The sequence below is a fragment of the Takifugu rubripes genome, chromosome 11, assembly GCF_901000725.2.
Source record: "Takifugu rubripes chromosome 11, fTakRub1.2, whole genome shotgun sequence".
Taxonomy (NCBI): domain Eukaryota; kingdom Metazoa; phylum Chordata; class Actinopteri; order Tetraodontiformes; family Tetraodontidae; genus Takifugu; species Takifugu rubripes.
Window position 1 is genome coordinate 13,034,101 of NC_042295.1, and position 27,145 is coordinate 13,061,245.

Consider the following 27,145-nt stretch of genomic DNA (forward strand, 5'->3'; position numbering starts at 1 on the left):
GGTCCAAGGATTGATTAAAACAGGAGGGCGGTTCATTAGATGCTGACAAGCGACACCATATCTGCAGAACACGTCCTTGGAGAAAGCCATCTTAGTTCACGCAACTTACCGGAGTCGATGCCATCGCCACGGAAAACGCCATCCCTAAACTAATTGAAACAAGGTGCTCTGTGGCTCGGATATCTGCTGAGGTGACAGTTACTCACGTCTCATAATCCAACCATGAAAACTGAGGAGCTGATTAAAATGTGAACCATCTTTGCTTGTGTGGGATAATGTGATACAAACAGACAGTTTATCTTCTTGACTCCGGAGGCAAGGTTGTTACAGCAGCACTCCAAAAAAAAGCCCTCGAAAAACAAAAAAACAAAACTCTGGAGCCTTGATGAAGCAAAAGGAGACGGCTTCTGCAGTGCAAACGCGAGGAGCGACTCTGTGAGGTGCTGCAGGTCGTCTTTTCCCTTGCTAGCATTACTGGGCTACACAATGCTGCAGCCTTGAAAAGCAGCCAGCAGTGGGCTCTGACCTCACCTATGGGCCTTTTCTGAGGCTGTTGGGAGGCTCTAAGTTACAATTTGAGGTTAATGAAGCTTCAGAAAACTTCTTTACCTCAACCTCTGCGTCACTGTGCAGATGTCAAGCCTCAGAAAATCACCAAACATCAAGTTAACCATGTCGCCATAACCAATATGATTGCCGCTCAGGGCCACCGACGCTAATGTCTCGCAATTGGACCGCTCGTAAGCTCTGTGAGGAAACCAGGCCCTCTTTTCCTAAAGCTTGTAAACGTTACTCTTCACACCAGCAAAGCGCTTTGAAGAGCCTGTCTGGGACTCCGGGGACGTTGAGGATGTTTGCCATCTAACGGCTCAGAACAATGCTCGCAGCTACCATCCAGCTAATTACGGTAGAGGATGCAAACACACGATGGCGTGTGTGGGGACGTTTGATATTCTGCATGTGTGTCAGCACCACTGCTCTCCCAATAACTTCAAATCTAAAGGCGCAATCAAGTAAATGAAGACCGACAGTCCAGCTGCCAGCAAAACGAGATGAACCGCCTTAAAACCCCGCCCTCTGTTGCCTCGGCAACAAAACACGGATGTTCAATCTCTGACTTTTGATCAACTGTCTTCAGGAATGTCACTGTAATGGGAGTATAGTATGTTACTAGACTGCAGACTTCAAAAGCACAGAAGACAAGGACACGTCTGCTGTGCGCTGTCCTACATCAGGAAGCTGCAACATTAACAACATTACCAGTAAACAAAGACCTCACGTATATCGGCAACTAAATACACATGCAATTAAGTGAAGCAATTATTGTAAATAATTAGAGTGACAGGAGACAAGCGCTTTATAACCCTATAAAACAAGGTGCTCGCTGCGACTGAACAATATAAAAAGAGGCAGCAATCTCACTTTTGCGAGCAGGCAAACATTTGTTTGTTTGCCTCACTTTAAAATTGCACAGACAAATGAGGAGAACAAGCAGAATGCCTTCAGGGATCACGACAAAGTGCTGTGTTAATTTAAGGAATGAACGACAAAGAACGAGACCGCGGTACAATTTCAACGATGTGGGGCATAATTACTGGATACTGGCTGGTGCAGGACGGGTTTCCTGACAGCAGCTTATGTCCTCACTCTCCTGTTTGCGTACCGAGATTATCGTTCTTTTGGGATGCACAAATCTGCAGGCAATGACATCACCTCCATCTCCTCCCTACAAAGCGTCTTTGTCCTCACCAGGCGGAAAAAGAGATCGAAAGCAACGCAGATGGAGAGGGAAAAACTCAAAACAAAGGTATGCGATGATACTGTGAGGCACAGCTGTTGGCTTCACACCAAGCGCGGCGTTCCCAGAGACGCAACATGAGTCAACATGCAAAGCGATGCAAGTTAGAACAGCCCCCTGCTTCCCAGAGACCAAGCAGAGAAACAAAGAGTAAAGGGGGGGGGAGTCTTTCCAGCCAGAGCAAAACTGTGGCAGTCTCCCTTTGCCCCCCCCCCCGTAGACACACACACACACACACACACACACAGCTGCTGGCAATCCAAGTTGTGCACACTTGCAGCGTGTGCAGCGCAGTCAAAGCTGGTAGCAATTGTAGCGGTGGCTCTCGTGGATAAGAACCCACAGGGACTGTGGAGCCTGTGTGCCAACAATTAAGTGGAAGGGAACTGAATCAGTTTTGTTCCAGCATTTGGTTTTTTTCGTTGTTGTTTTTCTTTCCCAGAAGACAGAAGAGATGAAGAAATGAAAGCGGAGCGCCACTACAAAAGTAGAACACGCTGTTTGGAGAAATGCGAGTGCGATGCGAGCAAACTATGATCAATACAGTACCCTCACCTCATAGCCCCATTTTGCTTGATGTTATTTTAAGTGCTGATAATGGGCGGGATTTCTTTCTTTTTTTCTCTCTCTCTTTAACTCCCGCACGCTGGAGTCATAACAGTGCCAGTTGGGGGAGTGTGGGGGTATGCTGCTGTGGGTGTTTCAGTGTGTGTGTGTGTGTGTGTGTGTTGTTCTGCAGCCTCAAATAACCAGCTCCAGACTGGTGCAGGGAGCTGCGTGGCCATGGAACAGCATGGAGGGCACGCGGGCAATCTGCGACAATCAGTCTGTATGTGCATGTGCATGAATGTTTGTGTTTACCGGCACAGATGGGGCTCCAAGAGTGCCGGGGCAACGGGTTTAGCAGGGTACTGCATTGAAAAGAGCCATGCCTGCGTTGGCAAACGAGAGCAAAGGAGCGGCAGCAGCGGTGACCCTACCTGTGATGTTCACGTCCACGATACCGGTGCGGGTCCCGATGCTGTTGGTGGCGTCACAGACGTACGTCCCGGCCAGGTCGTAGGTCACCGGGCCCTTGAAGAACAAGGTGTTGTTCTTGATTTCCACATTAGTGGGGAGAGAGCCGTTCAAGCTGCGAAAACAGAGAAATAAAAATGGGTAAATTACACCAGGGCAGCGCCAGGAAAAAAAGAAAGAACTGCTCTGCCAGCGGTAGCAGAGCCCACAAAAACACCGTCTCCAGCGCCATACAGAGCTGGATCCATGTCAAGGCGAGATAAATAGCACAAATGTTTGACGGCAGTATATTTCAGCCACCATCCATCAAGTCTAAACAAAATCCCACAGAGGTGGAATCCCAACAGGTCCACACAGGTAAGATGTAGCTGCTGCCTCGGGACACGGGCTTTTTTTGGCGCGAAAAAAAGAGAACAGACAGTACGACAGTACGTGAGGGAAGAGGATGGCTGGCGGGAGCTCTGCTCTGGCGCAGCACACATGGCTAAAGTCAAAACGCACGGGAGCTGTCAGGAGAGGCAGCTGATCAAACGATCAAGGCAGAATCTGCCGAGCTGTCAATGAGAGCTGGAGCCTGAGGTGTTTGTCTTCACGGTTCGCCCTGTGTACGTGGCGCTGATACACTCGTGTCCTTTGAACAGGTCAGCACACTTTCAGGTCATGGATGATGTGTGCAGGAACCCTCCATTCTATTAGGAACCCTTTTAATGGAGCCCCGAGGCTGAAAAGGTGTCACATTTCATGACAGCTTGCCCGCCGTCCCCGCCGCCGCCCCTCCTCTCGATCAGCTTCAGCGGCTCTTTTGAGCCGATCGAGCTCAAATAAGGAAATGGGGGATGTCAGATCAAGTCAAAGACTTCCCAAACAGGCCCACGTAGCGCTGATCAAGCTCATACGATGGTATCAATCTCCGTGTTTTGCAGCACACAGGAGTTTGTAAATGTTGCTGCTTGTATTGATTTTCCTGTGCTGAGCTCGCCAACAGTGATGCGTACAGCACCATCGACAAAGACCCGAGGCTACAGTCAACAGATTTATGGCAACGCCTGGCCTGTGTGTGTTAATTTCTCTTCCAGACATTAGCGGGCACCTGGTTAAGATGCTTCAGCTTCTCTTTAGGTTACAATTATTATGGATGACGCATATTCCTGTGGCAGCAGTGTGATAATGTGGTCTTATGCTGCTACATTATTTTATTATGTGGGAGTGGAATCATGCAAAGGCACCGTGGATATGTGTCATATTGCGGCATGTGATAAAAATGGCTGCACGTTCACAACTTGAGAGGAAGTAAACAAGCAATTAAAAAGGCCCTTCAGTGCTAAACTGGAAGACTGAGGCATCTGTTAATGAAGCGTCAGTCGCAAGTGTGTAGTTTATGTATTGATAGGTGCTTTTCCGAGACATTTTCCAGGAAAAACGCAATGAAAAGCAGCAAAAAAGTAGCAAAGGAGAAGTAAGAGGCATGTTGGACTTGTGGGCTCTAAGGCAGTGGCCCATTTGCAACGGAGATGCAAACAAGCTCGATACAGTACGCACCGATTCAATAATCAGTTACCTTGTGAGCCTCTATCAAATGCTGAGTTCTGCAGAGTCCAATTGATTTGCTACAGGAATGAAAGGCTGGCAAACTGCGATTCACCACAGCCTGTGCATCCGAGTGTGTGCCTGCACTCGGGGCCCGAGGGGCAGTAGAATGAAAGGCAACAACAGCCTGAGAGTGATGCAAATTTTTGGCGACTGTCTCGGCTGTTCGTGTGCGCGCAAGCATGGAGAGCGTGCGGTGTGTGTACAGATGTGGGTGTGTGGACGGCTCAGCAGGAGAGGAAAGCTTGAGGAGACCACTCTAAACCTAAACAGAGAAGAGAGATAAAGATACATCCACTGGTTTGTCTTCATAATTCCCTCTAATAAACACGAGCATAATGAGCAATGGAGAGTGTTTTAGCAAATGAAGGGACATGAGCCCCTGAGGAGTCAGCATTAATGATGCACTATAACAAACCTGATTAAAAATAATTTAAAGTAACATTTTTTTCATTAGTGTGATTCATCCACAGCTACAGAATTATGCAGGGTAATTTAGATAACCATTCATTAAAATGGCTAATAAGAGCAGGGGTTTGGTAAATACAGTTAAATGTAAACTGCTCATATTTACAGATGATACAGAAATTAATATATTTTAAAATATAATTTGCATGATATTATTCAGGGTATCAAACAATGCCGCCGCCCTCCCTCATTTCGCCCGGAAAATTACATTATGAAATTAAAACAGGGCAGACCTGGGGATGCCCTACAAACAAACATTAGAGAAACAAATAGGGTAATTCCGCCCAAACTTGCGTGTTTCTTCTTCTCCGAGTCTCCCCCTTTACCCGTGAGGAGAGAAAGAAATAAAGCAAAACTGCGGTTGTGCTGGAAGAAAAATAAATACAAAAAAGACACTCGTGGGAGTTCTTTGAAGATTACATTAGATGCTAATGCTTGCAGCCGCGCGATGCTCAGACCCCGAATAAACTAGAGTGAATCCAGATGACACAACTGCAGCTGGATTGAAATGGTCCTCTCGGCTACCGTAAAGACCTAAACTAATTACAAAAATTGGAAAAAAATGAGCTCGTTGAAGTGAAATAACTAATATGTTATCATTTTTTTGGGATCGGACGACACTTTTTGTCTGCGTGGGTGTGTTTGTGTGCCACTGTGATGTAATCCCGTTGGCCTGTCCTGGTTCTTTCTGTCACAGCCTTGTGCTGACCTCCACAGCCGAGCCCTCGGGAACCATCACAACAGATTTGGCGTCTCGCTTTCTCTGCCGCAATGGCCGTCCCCTCCGATCTGTCAACGCGGTGCCCTCGTCCGCCTGGATCACGTCTCCGCCTCCTCCTCCACTCCTGTCCTCGCCTATCACTCTAAATCTACCTTTGCCTCCATCCTTTTATAGAAGAAAAAAATATATATAACAGTAAAAAAAAATCTCACAGTTTTTCGGGATTTTCGCAGCCTTTTTGTGTTGAGAGACGAGTTGAAGGACAGAAATAAGGGTGGGAAAAATAACCGCCTCATTACCACCCAATGCTGGCCTGTTGAGGAGATACAGTGACAGCCTCTGTTAATCCACATCCAATCAGTTCACTGAAATATTTGTCATTCCTGCCTTCAACAAGCAATTAGAAAACAAATTGCTACATTTATGTCTCAGCCGACACCAAATTACGCATTTCTGCCTCCGATTTGCTCAGTAAATAACTCTTCTCACTTATCTCTCATCGTTGCGTGAACACTTGCGATACATCATCTCTGCGCCACCAATTTTCACACTCAAAGAGGATCAAACCTGGGGATATTTAGCGATTCCCGACGGCGCTGAGACGTGTTTTTGTCTCTGCGCTCTCATGCGTTTGTAAGGACGGTCTCCGAGGCAAAAACACTGATGTCAGCCCGAGGGCACGCCCGCCTACTCACATCTCCGACTCTTTCAGTTTCAGCCCTCTCCGGCTCTGTCAGGCACAAAGCCGCTGCCTTCTGATGCCTCCCGAGAACACGTCAGCATTAACAACGGAGCATTCTTACCCCTCTACCTGCATGCTGGCTCCCCGACATCAAAACACTCTCCTGTTTGTATTTATATCTGAGCATCTGACCATCGGGCCCACGCAGTTGTTTTGGAGCCTCTGCGTTTGGCTTCCAGTCTTATCAGAACGTTATCGATGTGCTACCAACAACAAAATGCAGACATTCATCAAAAACCAAAAAGAAAGAAGACAAAAGCAAACAGAGCCAGTCAATACATTTCTTTCTGATGTTTCATGAAAAACATTCTCCCCATAATTAATGTAGTTTGACAGAAGCAACACAAGAACGTCCTGTCTGGGCTTCGGGGCTCGTTTTGTTTTGGGTTTCAGCGACACTCACAGCTTCCACTGGTAGATGGTGACGGGCGGGTTGGCGTCGGCGCGGCACGTCAGCTGCACATCCTGGCGGTTCAGGTACCAGTTGCCATCGAAGCCCTCGATCTTCACGTCAGGTTCATCTGCAAGGAGTCGGCGCTGAAGTCAGCTGTCTCACACATGCCTAAACCTCAACAAGTTAATGTCACCTCGCCTTTATCATGCAATTGTCTACATTTAATATGCATCATTTGGATTTTTTGGACAGGGGAAAGTCCAGTTTTACATCAAATGGACATCTTGCTGGATTCTGAGCTGAATGAAAGAATAATCACGATGGCGCTCAGGGATTCTTACACTGCACGTTCAGCACCACGCTGTCTGTGATCCTTTCATTTCTGTAGGTCGCGATGCACATCAGCTTCTGCTTGTGGGTCTCGCGGCTCGGTATCAACACGTAGTTGCTCCGGACGGTCACGGTTCCGTTCTGGTTGCGAGTCTCCTGGAAGGTCGCCTCGCCCTTCAACTTGGTGTCCCATCTGATGACGCTGGGCGGCTTCCCGTTGGCTGACACGCAGGTGGCAACGGTCATCTTCCTCTTCTGGGCCCTTGCTACGATGGTGGGGGTTGTCAATGTCATGCGTGTCATAGGCCGAGCTGCAGAAGAGGAGGAAGAAGCAATTAAGATAGTGGAATTCCCACTGAGTCATTCCTGCTCATTAAACAGAAATCATGTCTGCCTCCTTTTTGAGGATAATTTATCTTTATCCACAATTGGCTTTGAAGGATATTCAACAAAATCACTGAATAAGTTCAAAGGTTGGATCATTTCCTCCTTCAAGGCAAATAGCTGTCAAAGCAGAAATGTCAAAGTCTCTTTTCTGTTGGTCCTTCAACCTAAACCCTTAGTGAGCTGCCATTTAGCAATTTAGCCACAGACCATCAGCAGGGAGGCTTGAAGAGATGCACAACTGAGAAAGAAGGCGTGGAAGCCTCTTAGAATGCTGCTGGCTGCTGACCTGCGCACGTGGCCCAGGCACCCGCTGAGCCGCAGCAGCCTAAAAAGTTACTGGAGACTCAGTGACACAAAATGGAGAAGGCCGATTGCCTTTTACTTTTACTGGGAGTTAACGGCAAATAAAATGCCTAATTTGTAATTGGATTTTAAAATAGTGCCTGCATCACTTTATTTACCCAAGTAACCTCTTCCCTAGATTGAGTGTACCTCAGGCACGACTTTCCCCTACTGAGATCAGATTATCGAAGCCAAATTACACACAATGAAGTGGACTTATTGATTCCTCTCTCACCTGCCATTTTTATTGACTCTGCAGCAGTTTCCTTTCATAAAGGCAATTAGCTTAAGTCTGGGCCTGGTGTTAAATGTCACATCAAAACATTCCACATATGCTTTTAGGCCATGTTCTGGCCAAAAATCCAGGCAGCAAATGTTCCCCTCATAGACGTCTTCCCCCACCACTCAGCCCTTTAAATAAGGTGCTCTAGCCGCTGTAGGAAACTACAGCGCGGCCCATTAAGGCAGCTTATCTTCGCTGCTCACCGGTTTGATGTGGTTAGAAAACCCTGTGATAGGACTCATTTATTATGCACTCTGGAACGCCTATGTCATTACCAAAGCAACCGTGCAGATACTGTAGGTCAGGTGTGTCTGAACACACAAACCTTTCATCACCTGTGCTAAATGGATTCTTCAAGGAACCAGCCGATTAGCGTTTAGGTAGTAGACCTTACAGAGGCAGCATATCTGGGTGGTGATCAAATGTCACTTTACCAAAGCTGAGGACACGGAGATTACAACCGTGGATTCTGTTACGTGGTGAATATTAAGTTGAGTACTTACCAAACACCGTCAGGTTGACCATGTTCTCCCGGTTGCCTGCAGGAAAGGTGGTGTATTCGCAGATATAAGCGGCTTCATCTGACAGCTGCAGGCTGGAGAACACGATGGTGGTGTCCTCCAGCGAAGGCGTGCGGTGGCGAACGGCCGCCTGCTTGAAGCTGACCCGCTCTTTGAAGGGCGGAAGGACAGACACTCCAAGAGCCGGGTTGGCAATGGCCACATTCTGTTTGGTGCCGTTGAGGAGCTTCTGCCAGGTCACTTGAGAGATCTTGACTGGTGGGTTACTGTTGATGAAGATGCAGCGGAGTTCCACTTGTGAACCCACAAATCCAGACTTGCTGGAGTCCATCTGGACCATCTGTCCATCACCACCTGTAACACACAACAGAAAAGTTGTAAGTTTTTTGGAACAACAAAGCTGCAAACCACACACATAATACACAATAAGGCAACCCAACAGAGACGTCCACCCACTACCTATGGAGTGGGTGGTCCCTCAGCTTCCAGAAGACCACTGTAGACTCCAAAAATGGCTGGTTGTGTGGAGAACCCAGGAAGGTTAATTATCATAATGGTGACATCTACGCAACCTTGTCTTTGTCCACCAGGGTTCTGCTGCTGATGAGGGAGGATCAAGTGAGAAGCAGTGCATCACTAATGAATGAGCACAAGGGCAGGGAGACGTGGGCAAGTCTTCATCTGCTGCTGTTCTGCCCTCCACCTCCCCAGCAGCACGCTGCAAAGCCCATTGTAATTCAAACTACTTTCCCCTCACAAATACTTCAATTACGGCCTGGAGCTCCAATTAAAAGCAACAAGATGCTGTGAAAACAAAGATGACCCCCCTTATATGTTCTAAAAGGTCAATTAGCAAATTTGTGTCTGCAATGGCATCACTACACAGCCATTTCCAATACATGTACGCACCAAATAAAAAGGGAGCGGAGTCGAATTTGAAAACAACACGCTAAAAATAGCTTTTGGTTTGTCTTTACTTCTCTCGCGCCTCAGTTTTAGGTGCAGAACATCATTTTTCTATTCACACCTGATGTGTATTACAGACTTCAACACATTTTTGCTTTCTCGGTCGCTAATTGATGTTCCTGTCAAGGTGAAGGCCTCATTTCCTGCTAGGACAACCCTTCAGCTGAGCTCGCATTTACAACCACCCAAAGCCATAATTAAGGAGTCACAAAGGCCAGAGCCCCTCTGGTAATCACACCTGAGTCGTAAAGTCATAGTAAAGCAAGTCATGAATGTAATAAAGGGGGTGGGTTGTGGACACAGGCAGCTTAAACACGTACCGGTACTGTGAGTGCATACAGGTTCAGAGAAAAAGTGAAATGGGGAAATGTGAAACTAATCACTGCCTTCCAACACGCGCAGATATGAGGCTTGATTCAGGAGACCAACAGCGCAGGAATCGAACACAGAGGGGAATAATTACAGCGTGTTCAGTCTGTCAGACTCTCAAAGTTGCATCAGGAGCTACTTATTCTTAATGATGATGCACCGAGGGGCACTCAGGCAAAACTTTAGCATGAGGAAAGGACATAATTGACTTCCATTAGACTAAAATTAACATGAAGAACGACACAGTCAAAAGTCTCTGTTTGAGAGGGTTACAGGGTAAATCCCTGTAAAGATCTTCCTGCCTTTTATATAAAAAACCCTGAAACAACGCAGCAACCTTTGCAACTCCTGAGTGCGCGTCACATTTCATTTCCTCTGGGTCACATCAGCACCGCTACTTCTGTATAGACCTTAACTAGAAATGACAGATTGATTTACTAATACATGTTGACAGTGAGGACTGGGAAGACTGGCAACCTTGTCGTGAGTACTTTGCGAAACACCTGTGTCCTTGTGAACCCCGGGCCGATGCTTAACTTCATTTTATCGTGGCGCACATTACCTGTTGTGGCAGCTGGAGTATGATATTTTCTGAAGCAGCAAACACAATTTACGGTGTGACAACACCGGTTAGAATCTAATCCAGACCATATATGAGGATGGCTATAAGGAATCATAAATATGTACCAGGTCAGTCCTCAACGATTGCTATGCTAAAGCAACACTGGCAGGTAGGGTCTGCGTGTAAAGAACCCTCCCTCCAGCTCTTGCTCTGCTCCTTCGCCTTTGAGTCTGAAGCACCCGACTCATATTAAACCAAAAAACAGCAGCACAGGCAAATGGAAACCAGAGAAATACGCATAATTACATAGCCACAGAGCCCAAATCCCCTCTGCGAAGGACCAGGGGCGCCCACGGGGACCCCTTTCACTCAAAAGACTGCAGTCCTTGGCTGAGCACACAGTGGAGCTTTAATTACAGAGTACGAGGCAAAACCATAGAGGAGCACAACCACATACGAGCAAGAGGCACAGAGAAGGTGGAATTTTATGGAGGTTGGAGGAGCCAGTGGTGCAGAAACAGAAGGAGAATGGGAAAGATAGGAGGCAAAGTACCAGAGCTGAACTACAGCAAGGAAGGCAAAAAGAAAGGGGGAAGCTTCGGAGAGATTTGAAGTGTTGGTGTGCTGCAGGTTTTGTAGCTGGCCGCTGCTGTCACTGGTGCTGCTGCGGCTTTGTTCTCGCACTGACAAAAGCACAAGTGGAGGAACAGATACACCTGAGGCCTCACGCTGGCTCCACGAGCTGCCAGCAAAACCAGCACCCAGAATTCTGGAAAAAGCAACGAGACTAACAAAGCACGAGAGCGTGCCCAAGCTGACAGAATACAAAAAGGTGGGCGCTTTTCTGTATTCTAGGTGAGCTTGAGCGGATCAAACGAGATGTGAGGGGCGCCATTAAAACGGCTGCCTCGCAGTGTCGGACCGCACCGGCGGAGGCTCACGAGAGCTGTGTGAAAGTCATATAATCGCAAAAAGCTTTGTGTTGTGAGCACGGGGTGTTTCGGAAAAGGCGCCGGCCGTGCTTTAAATGGCTTTCCTGGTGCACGTCAACCAGGAAACATAATCTGGTTTGGTGTGACAAAGATTTAATCGCGGGAAAACAAATATGAAGGACAAGCTCGGTTCCCTTTTGGGGGAAATAGGAATTGAATGTGAAAATGATTGGCTAATATTTGTTCCTGGTTTCTGCTGCAGATAAAGAAGGAAGCTCGTGTTTCTGCCGTTTGCATACATCATTTGTTGTCTTCTGTACAATATTCCAAAAATCAATGAAAAAGCAGAGCACCAAAATGGAGAGTGCTTCTTGTCCTGAGCGTTATCTGGCAAATTAATTCACAATAAGCCCCGCAACAATTTTAGTTTATCATGTAGTGCAAGTAGTATCAGCCCATCTAGATGTTAATTTATGCCCAGGTCAAATAAAGTTCATTATAATTCACCTCGCTGCACCAAAACAACCCAAACGGCAGCGAGGCATCGACGTTGGAAATTTAGACCCAAGAAGCTTGTAGACCAAATAGAAAATAATGCCGCCCTGGTTTAATTGCAAACTGCATTTTTAAAAGATCCCCCCATGAAGACTCGTCATCCCGGCGCTCTCCTGACGGCTCCTGTTACTCGAGCCTCTGGTGACAGATAAAACATGGCTTGAGACACTTACAGATAATGACTGTTTAATGTCGTCCTAGTTCCCACAGCATTGCCACAGGCCTTTCAGCTCCCCCTCAAGACCACACATTGGGTGTTTTGAGGGGGGAGTACAAATTTTCTGTTTCATACACTCACATACAAACAAGGCATTAGCTGCCTGTTTATTTGCCTGGTGAAACATTGCAATTGTTTTTAGCCAGCTGGTATTTTTGGAGCTTAACCAGCGGCATTTGGCTTGTTTTATCAACAGGTAACAGCACTTTTCAGAATGTCAAATGGATGGTTTTACTCCGCTGGAAAAAGGGCCCTCCATCTCACACTCAGCCTTAGTTTATCTTTAATGTCACTTATTGTTAACCATTGTTATTTTGCTTTGAAATGAGATGTTAAGGGTCACCAACTCAGTTTTATATGCGGGTCTCTTGGGGAAACAACAGCATACCTGCCAAATCGGCTCTCTCTTCCCCGTTTCCACGAGTAATTATTCAGCTGCTGGAAATCCAGAGCTGGAACAGATAGTTAGTGGTCCTGCTCTTAATTTTCCACTATCTGGTTTGCATATATAAATGTATATCCATATATATTGTACGCCACATGTCGAGGGCAGTGCAACATCTGCTGCCCTGTAGAGGTAAACGACTATTAGTAATTATTTCTTTGTTCCATTTGTGGTCCTGCACATTTGGCTGGAACTGCTCCCAATGGCTCGTTGGCAGAAAACAAAAAAGTAATGATCCAACTATTTAGCAGTCTGGTGCTTTCAGCTGTGCCTTTAAAATGTCACCTTTTAGGTGGGTAGTGGGTGGTGATCATACACAGCCTTATGCAGCTGCAATTACATTGTTTCTGGGGCGACCTACACAACCATGCACGCACACACACACAAACACAGGCTCCCTTGTGCAGCTTGGGGGCATTTCGGATTTGAAATCAACCCTCTCGTCTCCTTTCAAAACTATAATGTTTGAGCCATGTTTTTAAAAAAAAATAGAGATCACCCAGTGGAGTACATGGGAGCGTTTATTGTAAAAACTGTAGGGGGAGTAACAGTGCAAGTGTCTGGTGATAGTTTTTTTTTTTTTTTATTACTATGATGATTTAATATGAAATGCTGGAAGTAATCTGGGATTTCAGTTGTCTTTGACTGCGGCAAAGGCAAACTCAGCCGTCCTAAATACGGCTTTTGCCCCAGAGAGAGTGAGAGAGAGCGAGAGAGAGAGAGAGAGAGTGAGAGTGAGAGAGAGAGCACCAGTGTAAACACAGCCTCACGGAGCACTCTGACCCTTCCCCCCCCCCCCCACCCCCCCACAGCTTAACTCAACAAGGCCACGGCAGTTTCGGTTCTACAACACAAAATAAACAACGCAGACGTTACCTGAACAAATAATGAGGTGACATCACCCACTGATACCTGATACCAGGCAAGGGCCGTGTAAATGAAAGGTCTGGGTGGGGAGGGGGGGTTTGATAAATAACTGTAAAGATTGCAATTGTGCATGTTTGACTGAAACTGATGAGGAGAAGCAAACAGATTCGAGTACTGCCGAGAGTGTCGACGGGTGGTACCAGAGAAAAAAGGCTGCTGCATGCTGGAGCAGGAGAAACAGCAAGTTAATATGCTTTATCAGTCAGACATCAAGCTGGGACACCAGAGAGTTCTTACATGAACCAGTCTCATCTTATGCTGGAGCTCAGCGCACACAACCTTGTTTACTGGTTATTTTTCAATAATGCAAAGGCCTCCCTTTGCATTCAAATGCGGGCTGCTGTTTTATTCATGCTAAAGAGCCCGTGGCTTAATTGGAGAGAGCTGATTCAAATTCAGAACAACTGATTAAATGGTCAAAGGTGCACTCCGGCGTGAGACACGGTGGTCCCGGACATGCTGCAGGTAGAGTTCAAAGAGTGGAAGCTTTAGATGGTTTTGTTAATTTAGCACAGGGGGATTGGCGGGCGGCGGGAGTGACAAGAAGCGGGTCAGACGCAGTGAGCAGATTACAGCACTCAGGATATTAAAGCGGTGGAGATGTGAGCGGCAGCCAACGCTGCTCCCGTGCAAATGTATCAGCGCAGGGTGAAACGGAGCCCACGCCCATATTTCCGCTGCTCGCTGTACAAAATCACAACAGCTTCAGGTGAACGATGACCAGGAAATTGGGCTAATCCTGGCACGATTCAGCCATTTGCTTTTTGGAAACACCATCACTTTACACTGTTGCTCTCCACACTCCTTCCTAAAAATCCACTTTATCAGCAGAACTACCTCACAGAAAAGCCCGATCATGTGACCAATCACCTGAAGCTCAGCCTGATCAAAGAGCTGCTGCTGCGCAAAGAAACGGCCGGCAGCACGAGGAAAAAAAGATACACAATCAGCACAGGTTGGGTAAATGTATTCATAATTAGCTGGTGAACTTTTGAGATGTGATCCCTTTCACAACGGGTTGGCTGGACGGGCGCACTGCCTGCAAACACGCCCCCATGCAGGAAAATCTCCAGCGTGGCAGGAATCTCATCTGCAAAGCAGCGGACAGAATAATTAGAAATAAAAAAGCAGAAGAACTGGTTCAGCGTCATTCGCTGCTGGTGCTTTCTTTTTGGGGCGACGATGCGTTCCTCCAACACCGAGCCATAATTATCCTCAATGAATATTCAGCGGACATTTGAGCACAATGGATTATTTTCTACGGTCGGTTTTGGAGCAGGTCATCTAAGAAGGACTCAGCCTGAGCCGGGACCAAAGCAGCAGCCTACACTTCTATTAAACATTCAGCAAATGCAGCATGAAATACATATAAACTCCTGCCAAAAAGTGCTGAGAAAGGGTCTGGCGCTGGACAGCCATGCATGACAAATCCTTCTCTCACACCATCTGCTCCATTGTCCACAAGTAAAGATAAGTGTTGCGTGGAGAACAAACATGGAATCCTCCTATGTGATACTGCCAAATATGCTAAACCATTATCAAACATTCCGATTTTTAAAATAAAACGGCTATTTAAGCAGGAGCAGATGATCAGCTGCTGGCGGCGTACATTTATACATAGGCAACATTTAGAAACAGTAATGGCATCTTTGACATTTGACCTAGGCTGCCCTTTGCTGGGAGGTGTTTTCTGCTTTTTTTTGACATCAGGCATGGGGAAGAAGATGATCGGGGGGTGCAAGAGTAAATAGTTTAATCAGCGAGAAGCACTGTTGCATGACCGGTGGCTTATTAAAAGAAACAAGAAATGAGAGCGCGCAATCAATATTTGATTAGAGTCACTTTGATTTCAGAGATTTCCACTTGGCGTATAAGAGGACGGCCCCTAAAGATTTCTCGAAATAAATTAACATTGTGGATTTCATACATTTTTAAAGATGTGCGGCAGAAAAAAAAATAGAAGCGGCTGTCATCAAAGTGCATCTGTAATTGTGGCGGCGATACAACCAGGACAGCAGGGGCAATGTTCACGCAGCGCCCCGTGTCGGCATGTCATGTTGAGCCATTCGGCCCCGGCGCCGCTGATGGAGGCCGTTTATGCAGCAGCTCCCTTAACATATAGGAGCGGGAATTCACACTCCAGCTGGAGCGGAAAGTGGGCTGAAGGCCGCTCGGCTATCAATTAACAAGCACAGTTAGTACGTCTCTGAGTCACGGTGATCACGGGATGGTGACAAATGCTGGGAATTTACCAGAGATGTGTTGTCACAATGCTGAATGTTTCGCCGATTACGCTGTAGCATCCGATGCTAAACGCTAAGGGATGAAAGTCGCCAGTCACCTTGAACTGGTACTGTAACCAACCAGTCATCTCCGCATATGTGTACAGGAAATTATGTACACATAAACAAGATTAGGAATTTTGGCCTGGAGTGGCAACGTTTAGGCACGGATTACTTATCCTGTTTCACCACTGCCGCAATGATATGCGCAGCCGCTAAGCTGATAAAATTAGATATGCTACACACACATCCTTGAATATGTTATCTCATCTTATTATTTAAATATTTTTACATTGCAAATGTATGGAGATGCACTGGTCTCCACGAGCCGTTGGTCAATTTCAAACTGAATTCTTTTAGATATATAGACACAACCGAGCTCTGCGTGTGGTGAACGCTACATGCTACACGCACGCAATTGTGGATTCGGGCCTTTGCCAAATGATTCTTTTTCATGTGTGTTTTGATCAGAAACCTCTGAGAAATCCAGCGGTTCTCGGCAGAACTCCGAGCCCAGGACAGAAACATTTCCTAAACCACGACCGCGGCCTGTCTTTCCAAGGGGAGAAGGGCTCCACATACATATAAGCCTCGGAATGTTCACCACATCTCAGGACCCTACTCTTTTTCTGCCGCATGTGTTTCCCAGCTGTGATCAACTATCTTTCCCATCCGCAGCGTAGCTTTGTTAAATATGATACTGCCAAACATCTCGGGATATTTCTAAAAGGCCACTTTTAGCACATAAAGCTTGACGCTGAGGAATATTAAGAAACATCTTGGATCTCTGCTTATACATCATTCTGACGTCCCACACATTAATCTTATTGTGCATTCATATTTACTGGCAAAAGCTAGAAAATAAAAGTGTAAGAGGCAGCAATTCTCTGGATGGTTATTTTTATGGAGCATCCTTCAATCTTAATGCTGGGACACCCTTTGTGACGGAGAGTTTTGGAAGAACGCATGAAAAAACCAAATGTCTCCACTGTTTGCAACAGGCCTTTTTTTTTGTTTAAAGAAAAACAGCTGACATGGAGACATAAGAACTGAACCACCAAGCCACAGCAAGGCAAAAGGAACGGCCTGAAAGATGAGTTGGGTGGTAAGAGTTACCCCAGCCTCCGCTGGCTGTTAGGGGCTGAAAATGTATATCGATATGGAGACCATATAGGGGGGGACAAAGAAGGTGGATACACAGGGCCAGGAGGACTGTAAGAATGTTACAGGAAATGGGAAAATATGAGCATGAATCAATTGCAGGAATGAAAACAGTCACAAAATGGCTTTGGGTTTGTCACAGTTTCATCTGGAAACATTGCAGTGGGTGGGCTGCGGCTACAAGCAGCAAGGAAATGAACTCAGACCTTTCTGTCCTCCCCCAACTGTTGCTGGTGTAAATCAAGGAGGAATAACCATCCATGTGGAGGGCTGAATAAAAGCGAATCCAGATTGCAGAGGACTAACAACAACAACAGCATGTTGGTGTCAATGTGTTCATGTCAAATGGAGCATGTGCAGGGCAGAAGAGATGGTGAGAGGAGAAAAAAAAAGAGGGTTCAATTAATTTTTAGAGGAGACAAATGGTGGCTGCTGTGCGATGGCTCCACTGACAGCTGGGGCTGTAGACTGCGACCAGACCGACCTCGTAATTACCCCAAGCGTGAGAAGATAGCTCCTAGTTAAACCTCACAGCATGACTGTTTAAATTGAAAATACAGGAGTTAACCAGGTGATCAAAAGCTGAGAGACGCAACACACTCATATATTAAAGGAGTGGAAAAACACCGATGTTGACAATAATGGGAGAAACCCTGTGTTTGGAAAAATATGTGAAAAGTATAGGCATTAGCAGGCATAAATGGCCCCGGTGTCAAAAAAAAAAGAACTCGAGCTCTGACTGCACGACATAACAAGAATGCATTATGCGTGCCATAGCTCCTTTTGTCCCCTTTAGCAGCATGACTGCTTTAGCTATTTCATGTTCATTAAAACCAAAAAACTGCACTAATAAAGCATAATGAGCAAGAAACAAGCAGAAATCAGTCAGACGGTCTCCGGCCAACGTTTGGAGGGTCGGTTTTGAGCTGATATTGTTAAAAGCGAGGATGGTGGTGAACAGTGAAGGAGGCTGTGCTTCTATCTGCTCCAGAGCTGTACGTGTCACACAGCCACGCCTTTCTGAGCGCTCGCTCTCTGTCTGCTGGCTTCAAGGCGACACGGAAGAAGAATTGGCAACAAACAGGAGCCACAAAATGGGATCGCTAAGTAAAACAGTCCGAATTCACAGCGTTTTGGTCAAGGTCAAAGGTCAGCCGGGGTCATTTCAGTTTAAATCTACTTTTTGGGGGGAGTCAAATCAGAAATGTGTAAGTGTTGATAATAAAATCAAACAAAGGTTTTTTACGGCTACAAACAACACTGAAAAAAGTCACACAAACAGCTCCACCTTGACATTAACAGCCTCTGATTTCTGCTGACAGGGTTTCCACTGCTGGCTCACAGACAACAAGGCCGTCCGCTGGGAACCCCGGACCAAATAACTGTATAGTGCATGTACAAGCGCTTTCCTGAGGGCAGCCGGAGTATTATTTGGAGCTCTTACCCTCACGTTGCCCTCTCTTACTGTGTCTATAGGGCGAGCTGCTCATTGTTTGACAGGATTGACAAGCTCCCTTGCAGAGCTGATTAAAAGCTTTAAGGTCAGAGAAGTGGGACAGATATCGAGCGAACACCTGTCCTCTTGCTGTGTCGGAGTCCCCCACTGGGTGCGCTCTCCATTGGCACAGGATCAATGGCTCCATTAAGAAACCAACACAGACTCACCCCTCCCCCAGCTGACGGTGCTGCTTTGGCTTGCAAACAACCCTTCACCTGGCACTTCCTGTTTTCACTTCCTTCTCTTTATGTAACAGTCATATTTCTCTGGCAGAGGGAAGTTTTCTGCAATCTATGCATTTTTCCAGCTTTTACTGGAATTCATTTTGTTTACATCCTGGTTTAAAAAGAAGAGGGGATCTAAGACCAGAACCTCTCCAAATAAGTGATCCATTTTATAGATTTTATAGCATCTTGGCTCCATGTTTTCCCTCTGTAACAAGTGGAAAACAAGGAATCACACAGAGCACCAGGCGGCAATGCTCTCCAGCGTCCTAATCCAGAACTGGACATTCCAATTTACTTGAGCCGGAGTCCGGATGATAGTAAATCAAGATATAGGTTACTGTGGATAACTTAACAATTTAATCCCAGCTGGTGGTTTTATTCCCAGAACTTCACAGCACAGTAAACGTTCTTCTTCTGATATTGTATCTCGCAGGAATCTATAAAATGAAACCTAACGCGGCGCGTTCAGCCACAGGATAAGGCCATCAAGGGAGCGAGGCTCTCGCCAAATGATGTTTTGAGCTGCATCCCACTCAAGATGATTCCATTTTCCCAGGATTCCGGGTCCCTCCCCCACAGAGTGACCCGCCTGCTCCGTGTGGATATGACGGCTAAACACAGATGCAGCAGTTTTATTACACTGATATTGTCTTTGCACTCAAGTCTGCAGACGTTTGCTTAAAATATAAGGGAAGAAGAAGCAACTTTCACACTTCTTTTAACTAAGTGTGAAACTGGGTCTGAAGACAAAAGGTGAACGTGTGAGGTCTGTCTGAACCGACCGGGCATCAGATCATCACCCTGTCGGGGGTTAACGACTCTGGTTAACTTAGAGGGACAATCCAACCTCAGGCTTTAAACTCTGGCCCGGTTTTCTAGATCTGAAGAAGCCTTCGGGGTGAGAGGTGAAACCTGTTAGACAGAAGCATAGCTGCCTGGATAATGGATGCAGACACATCCACCGCCATTGACCGCCACATCGCCAAATTTACTACCTACTCCGAGTTGTTTGTAAGTGCACGCCGACACCACGACTGATAAACGTGGCCACCAAGCACCTTTAGCAGAGATGCGCTCACAGCGAGTCCTCAAACGACACGACTGTTGGTGCTCCTCTACTTTAAGCACCTTCAGGTTCAACCGGATTCCAAATGAATTGCAATTTAATTTCAACTATTGTATCTCCAACAATAAGAGTCAATTTGTTTGTTCAAAACCAGGGTGGATCATGAGGTGGATGCCAAAATAAAGAGCATGTGGTCTGAGGCGGTTCAAGGTGAAATAAAGAGCAGGGAGTTGTGACAGGTGATTTACTTTAGGTTAAAATGTGTTTAATCTTGGCAGAAGTTATTTATAACTCTGGACTCCACAAGGCATGAGCCCATCATGCATATCCGTGTAGTAATTGCAGCTAGTAATCATTCCAGAATGATGGATGTGTTTGAAGTAAAGAAAACAGGACAAAAAAATCCCATTCATCACATTATCTGCGGGCACACTCGTGCTAATTGCGAATAAAGGATGAAAAGTAAAGAAACAAGCTGCCCATAATTATGTAAAAACTAATATTTTTGGTATCTATCTTTGCATTGCTGAGCGTCTGCCGTTCTATCGGCTCCAGCTTGGTTGAAATGTGCGTTCACAAGCAGCGGAGAGCCGGCCTTTCATACATAATAGATGTGCTGGTGTCCGTGGAGCTGCAGATACTAGCCTAAGGTTTGGTGCAGGGCACGCACAATAACGTGCATTTTGCCAGCGTTTCATCGGGCCTAAAATAAGCGGCAGCTGCTGCAGTGGCGCAGCTTCATCCCGGTAATGTTTAAGTTACGACACTCTTCATTAAAGGTGGATCTGGATTTTTTAATCAGGCTTCACATACATAACATCCTGGATAGATAGAAATCAGCAGCTGACAGTTATATCAGCCCACTGGTTTTAATTACAGTGGATGAAGCAACAAACTAGCATTAACAGGAAATGCATTTGGAATTAACTGCACGCTTCTTTTATTCCAGCAGTGATCAAACACATTTGTGTCCTGAGAGCTGGAATAATGCTGGTGTGTAGCAATTAACGGTGCATTGTGTTTCTACTCCCAGAACAGTAAGTTATTTAGCAATTATCACGCTAAACATAATTCCTCTACAGTTCTGAAATGCAATTTACTTTACAAATGCAAATGTATGGCTCCATTTTTAATCTTCTTATTACATGGGTGGAAAATATTAAAATGAAAAAAACAAAAAACAGGACAGATTCATGTTTATGTGTCCATTTTAGCTACGGTGAGCTGCACTAAAGTCAAACTGGCTGTGACCTTGAAGAAAGCCCCGTCTGCCCTCTGTCTGAGGGCCTAGCCAAGCAGAATCAGCCGTATTGAGCGCGATGTCTTGCACGGGGGTTCTTATTGACAGAGTGTTAGCAGGATGCAGGGCGGTCAGGATTGTGCGCAGCTCTGTGGTTGATTAGGTGTGTGAAGGACAGGCCCCGGCTGCTGCTGCTGCTGCTGCTGCTGCTTGTTTGGTTAATGTGCTGCCACTGCCCAGCAGGGTGAGCAGGCCTGACGCTCCACCTTCCCAAAACTCAGCCTGTGCGACTTTGCTTGGCTGATGAACTGTGACTGGACACAACTCCAAGGTTGTTTGTGTCGCTTCCACCCCTACAAGGCCGAGTCGGTGCAAAGCGGAAAAAAAAAAAAAGTGTGAAACATTGTTGAACTCGGATGATGGCTCTCAACCTTCATATCAGCAGGCCCGGCTGCACTCCTGGTGCACGCTCGGGCGGGCACCTGAAGGATCTCCACTGTCAGCAGGTAAAAGATTCAGCCTGCACACCCAGCTGCTTCCGTTTCAGTACAAAAAGAAATCTGATTTCTCTTTCTCAATTTATTATGAGCCCGTGTGTGTGCGGAGAAATCTTACAGCCAGTCGATTCAAACAAAGTTTACAAAGATCCAGCGGACTTTAAGCACCTCACAGCTCAGTGTGGGTTTCTAACGGAGCCGTCTAACAAAGGCTGTGTTGGGAAGGTTGATATTTTGTGTGTCGTGCGTGTGCAGGAGTCGCACTCTTCAGACGCAGAAGTGCTCACACAGCAGGGGTCAAAGAGGTGCTGCTCCAACAGCAGTCAACTGAATATTTCAGAGGAGGCTTGAAAAGTCACACGGAGAAAGCTGCATGAACCTCTGCATGCTTATTACGCAGAGAACAGTTCTCTATTAGCTCCCTGACGATGAATCATAGCTCACGTTACGGAATTAAAAAAAAAAAAATGAGTGAATTATAATTCTAGGTGAGGCTGTACATGTTGAAAAGTTCAGACCGTTCGGGCCACGCTGCAACAGGGAAATTTTCCTGTGAGCAAGTTGGAGGTTTCCATGGAAACGGCGGACTCATACATTTGCCTTCTGGACACAGTTGATGTAAAATGTGACACAATAATATTGTAAAATAATAATCGCAACACAATTTCATTTTAAGGATAATTATTCTTCCTCCCACAGTGACGCTTCCCAAACATCCTGACAGGTCTCTACTGGCATCGGCTGAACAAGGGTCGGACTTCTTCAAAGGTTTTTTTTGTTTTTTTTTTCACTTTGTTTGCAGCTAATTTAGCCGACTCAGCATGTGTGGCTGTCAGGGGGATTACCAGTCTAGATGAGCTCTGTTTGTTGGTTTCACTACATAAACCAATTATAAAATGAGGCTCCATGGGAGAATTAAAAGTTTGATTAGCCTGAGGGTGGATGGCAGCATAATTGGATTGGATAAGAGAGGGATGGTTGCAATGTACCAAAGAAAGAGAGAGACTTTGTGTGGTAACTCTAGAGCCTCATAATAGTGAAGTTGTAAAATAACTGCCTGAACTGTTTTGTTATCAGCAAAAATATCATTTTCCACAAAAACAGTTGATTGAAGATGCGTTGAATGAAGCAAAATAAATATGTCTTGGCTTCTTCGTGCAGCCACAGCAGCCTGCAATGGCATTCTAACAATCACGGCCACTGGAGACACACTAAAGACAGAAATTCTGACTCCAGACAAGCATGTCTGCACAGATTTGATCATAAAAAAAATAGCTTAGCTTAGCTGAGTGGGTATCTCTGGGCGTGACAGTTTTGAAACTTATGAATTACGTAAGATTCTTGTGTTTGCTGGTCACCTTGTATCTCTGGGAAGAGTTTAACACAGACACAGCCGACCAGGCTGGCATTTCTAGTTCAACCGCACTGGCAGTTAAAGTAATAAGACAAGTTTCTGCCGAACCTGCTCCCACAGGCTTTGACTTCTGCCCGTGTTTCTTTCCTTTATCAGAGAAGAATGTGAGGAACTGATTATCATTTCTATTCTTCCCTGGGAAACTGCAGTTTGCCTTTGACGATCCAACGGCGCCGTCCTTGAACCAGCCGGCTAAACTAACACTCATTCACCCAGATTGAGGAGAACAGTTTTGTAGATATTGTGAATATTTCTGGTCGTACACAAGTCGTTAAGATCCACTCACACGCCGACATAAGAGGGGAAATAAGCTTTGTTTCTGTTTTATGTGCACTGCTCAGCATCTGAGCTTGACCTGCTGATGAATGAAACCTCAAAGTTGAGCACCGCTGCCCGTGTGAGCACGCGTGTCCTCTCCTTGAGACAATACTGTCCTTGACTGACATTGCTGAGGCCATTAGCCTCCGACTTATTTATTTTTCTGTCCAGGGAGAGGCTGAGAAGAGTATGGCTCTCTGATATCTGAGGGTAAAAGGAATCTGCTACTATCACTGACAAGGATGCGAAGTTTAAAAGCAGACAAAAATAGGCCGACGGCAAAACTGTTGATGCACTGGCATCTTAAATGAATGCTCATGTCTTTGTACGGCTTATCTTTGCTGTGAACGAGCACTAGAAACACATACCTGACGCAGGGATCCACACTGCTTTAGAACTATTCACCATTCTTTTTTCTTAACTACTGTGGTTACAAAGACACTGATGACGGTTCAACGCGCACATGTAATGATTTCCAATGTGTTCAAATATCGTGGAAAGACACCACAGACCAGGCTGGGTTGTGACTGTCGGGGGGAACAAAGTGGAGCCATCACACTCCCTGTAGGTTCAACCCACTGCCTGCTGCCTTAATACAACGCCAAACCCCAGTGGCTGATGGGGGAAAATAGCTCTGGAGTGAACTAGCTGCACACTAAGTGCAGCTTTCCCCAGGTAGTTCCTTAAAAGCACCACAAACCGCGTTCCACGCATCGCAACACCTATAAGGTCAACCAAGGGTGAATATTTCATGAAGAGGATGCAGGAGAGACTCGCCGGCCGTGTTTTATGAATCTGAAAGTGACGGTAGGCCTTTGTGGCACATTTAGAGAGAGGAGGAAATGGGGGAAATTAAAGGAGAGACAAGAAAGAAAGGCAGCAGGAGGTGAGACGTGGAGGACAGTGCAGGGAAGCAGCCGTGGTGCCAGACCAAATGGGATGGCAACGGGGAGAGGCTCGTGTTTCCCCTGCGCAGCGATGGGGGCGAAGCAGCGATGGGTGCATCAAATTTTCATACGAGCATCAGTGCACAGCTTAGGAGCACATTACCGAACCAAAGCAGCAGAAAATATCCTTGAGGAACCGTTGAATAAAAGTACGGAATATTTATAGAGCGGGAGGAGAGCACGGCAGACCGATTTAATTAAGCTAATTAAAAGAATTGTCCATCAAGTAAGCTGAAAAATGAATATTGTGAATACTGTATAAGTGCACAACTGCGGATTTTAGGTTCTACAAAATGTCTAAACGTTGTTATTTCTTTTCTGGGCTCATGTTTGCGGAGTAAATGCGGCTCCACCTCTACCGAGATCATTTCTCTTATGCACACACTTCTGGGCTGGGAGTGCTGTTGGTTGTAAACACAGCCTGTGTGTACAGTACACGTGTGGTCCTTAGCTGGTCTGAGGAAAAGACAAATCGGTTTGGTGAAGCTGCATCTCCAAACAGCAAAATACAGGTTAGTGCAGGTCTGCTCAGGGCATTCTGGAGACAGAATCACAGCCACAGGAGAGCACCAAGAGGTCCGACATCACACGGTGCACCACGAGACATTAATTAGAGACACAGCACCCAAAAAAAGGAGACGGTCCTCATGGCAAGCGTTGAAGAACCTAGAATCTTCAATAAGTTAGGAAGAATTTAGTCTGCTGATGACTCCTTTTCTAGAATAATGAATGGCGCCAACCAACTGGCTGAAGATCAAAGTGACAGCGGCTATCTTCTGTGAGCGGGGGAGTCTTCATGGGAACGCTGTTTCAACGCACACAGGGAAGAGAAGGGATTTAAGGGATGAGAGGGAAGCCTCGGGAATGAGAGGCAGCTCCGCGTTCTGCCCGGCGACAGTGTCGGAAACAGTCGGCAGATGTGCAGCGGAAGAAACCGTCCCCGCGCGAATGAAAGCGCGAGTAGACGAACCTTCGGGATTTAAATACTCACCGTCAAACCAGTGTGTTAAACTGGAGGCCGGCTGCTACATGTGCCCGATAAAAGGTGTGAACACGCTTGGTTTGGTCTGAAGACGATGCAGCTCGGTCCACAGAGAGCTTCCTGTTCAGTCCAACAAAGCTCAACCGCAACCAAAACACCCACTTTTTTCACAGCTCAAGAACCTGCAAAACTGTGTGCGGATGGAATTAAGTATTTAGAAGTTAATATAAATATCTAATTATCCTTTATATATTAGGGATAATGGACTAACTGCATTCCCGTTGCCTTTGGCTCTACTACAAATGTTCCCACTAAACTGAGCAAATTCATTTCTGATTGTCTCACCCTCATTCTAAAGCACATTTAAGTGCCTTAATGAGGTTTTGAGGAGGAGGGGGAGGGTCTGATGAGTGTTTTGTGATTTGAAAGTACAAAATATATTGTTTTCTATCATTTCTACAGGGGGAACCGGAGCGCGCCAAGAGGAGGAGCGCTGCACAATGTGTTACTGACAGATTACAACTGTAATGAAATAAGTCCTCGTGTTCACTGATGCAGCAGTTAGCGCTGGGAAACATGGTCCACCTGGTATCAGGAGCAGCAGCCCTGCACGCATGACAGCCGCGTATCGCTGCTCCTCCGTGATCAAATAAATAGTGACCTTATTTAGCACTCGCGCAAACTGAACCATGCTAATCCCTAGCCTTAGCACTGTCTAAATAACACACTCAATACGCTCCTCGCAAACACAATATCCGCATGGAGATACACACTGTGCAAACAGACGCACAAAGCACCTGAGGGGGAGTTCAACGGCTTTTCCAGATTACGGCTCCCATACAGAGACCGGTTCAACGGCCCAGGCCACAGCTGATGTCACACAGACTGCTTTTCTTTGGTTTGGTGCAGACGTGTGGGTGACTTAGGGTGTGGCCAGCTCCACCGCAGCTTACTCTCTGGCCAGAGTCACATATAATTTCTACACGTTGCCGTGACCACGACATGGCCAATATGAGATGGTTGCAACCCCAGGCAGCCCTGCTCCGAGGCAAACACGCCACCATCGGCCCGCCGTGTGCAAATCATTTCTCAAGGTTCTACGGGCCGTCTTCTGCACCGAACAATAAATAACAGTGTGTCATATAAGCAGCCAAAACACACAAATTCTCCAACATTTGCACCAAGGACACGTTTTCTCCGGAGGAAAGCCGACACCCATGGTAGGGGGAGGGGGGGAGCATTATTGTCATCCTCACTAACACATCTGTTTGTGTCTCTCTATTCCCACCAAATGGCTCCTTGCGACACGTTTGCTTGACCTCCCGTTCTCCCTCTAATTCTGCGACGTGCCGGCGAGCAAATGTTGAGGCCTGTGTAAATTGTACAGGTTCGGGAATATCAGGGATGATTCATGTCGGGAACGGTCACGCGGCGGCTGAACAAGAGCCTGATTCAGTGGGCTGAACCCCTGGCATTATGAGTAATTGTTCCGGCTGAGAGACGGTTGATTCTGCGGCGTAGTTGCAGGCAGGGGCTTGTCTTTCTCATCACAGCTCGAACCTGAACTTCCACAGGGGGAGGGGGGAGGGGGGGTGCAGAGCTGTCAACAGATAAGTGCATACTGTCATTATTTATTTAAAAGCTCTAGTGACACTTTGGCAGCGCCAGCATTCATGAGGGAGGAAGGGGGAAAAGGAAAATGCCATGAGGTTGCTGTTGAACTCCCAACAATAACTCTGCACAAACTAGAATAAAAATGTCATAATTTAACGAATCCAAATGATGGCTGCTGATGAGTACGGTTCATATTTGTAATAGATTCAATACACCTACGGGATCCGCTGAATATTATTTTGCAGCATCCAGCTACTTTAAACAGGCAATACATTTGGGATTGAGATTAGTTTGTTAAATTAAATTTAATAATTGATGGACTGTTCCAAAAAAAGG

General features: G+C 46.2%; 1 protein-coding gene across 10 annotated transcripts in view; it reads right to left on the reverse strand.

The window, feature by feature from the left end:
- The window catches only part of nectin1b (nectin cell adhesion molecule 1b), a 98,465-nt gene that overhangs the window by 52,851 nt on the left and 18,469 nt on the right, over nt 1-27,145 (reverse strand). For all 10 annotated transcript variants that reach the window (XM_029843344.1, XM_029843339.1, XM_029843342.1 and 7 more), the window contains exons 2-5: nt 8,573-8,944; nt 7,069-7,368; nt 6,737-6,854; nt 2,779-2,930 (exon numbers count right to left, since the gene is read on the reverse strand). In XM_029843344.1, coding sequence (XP_029699204.1) covers nt 2,779-2,930; nt 6,737-6,854; nt 7,069-7,368; nt 8,573-8,944 — 942 coding nt within the window. The remainder of the gene's footprint in view (nt 1-2,778; nt 2,931-6,736; nt 6,855-7,068; nt 7,369-8,572; nt 8,945-27,145) is intronic.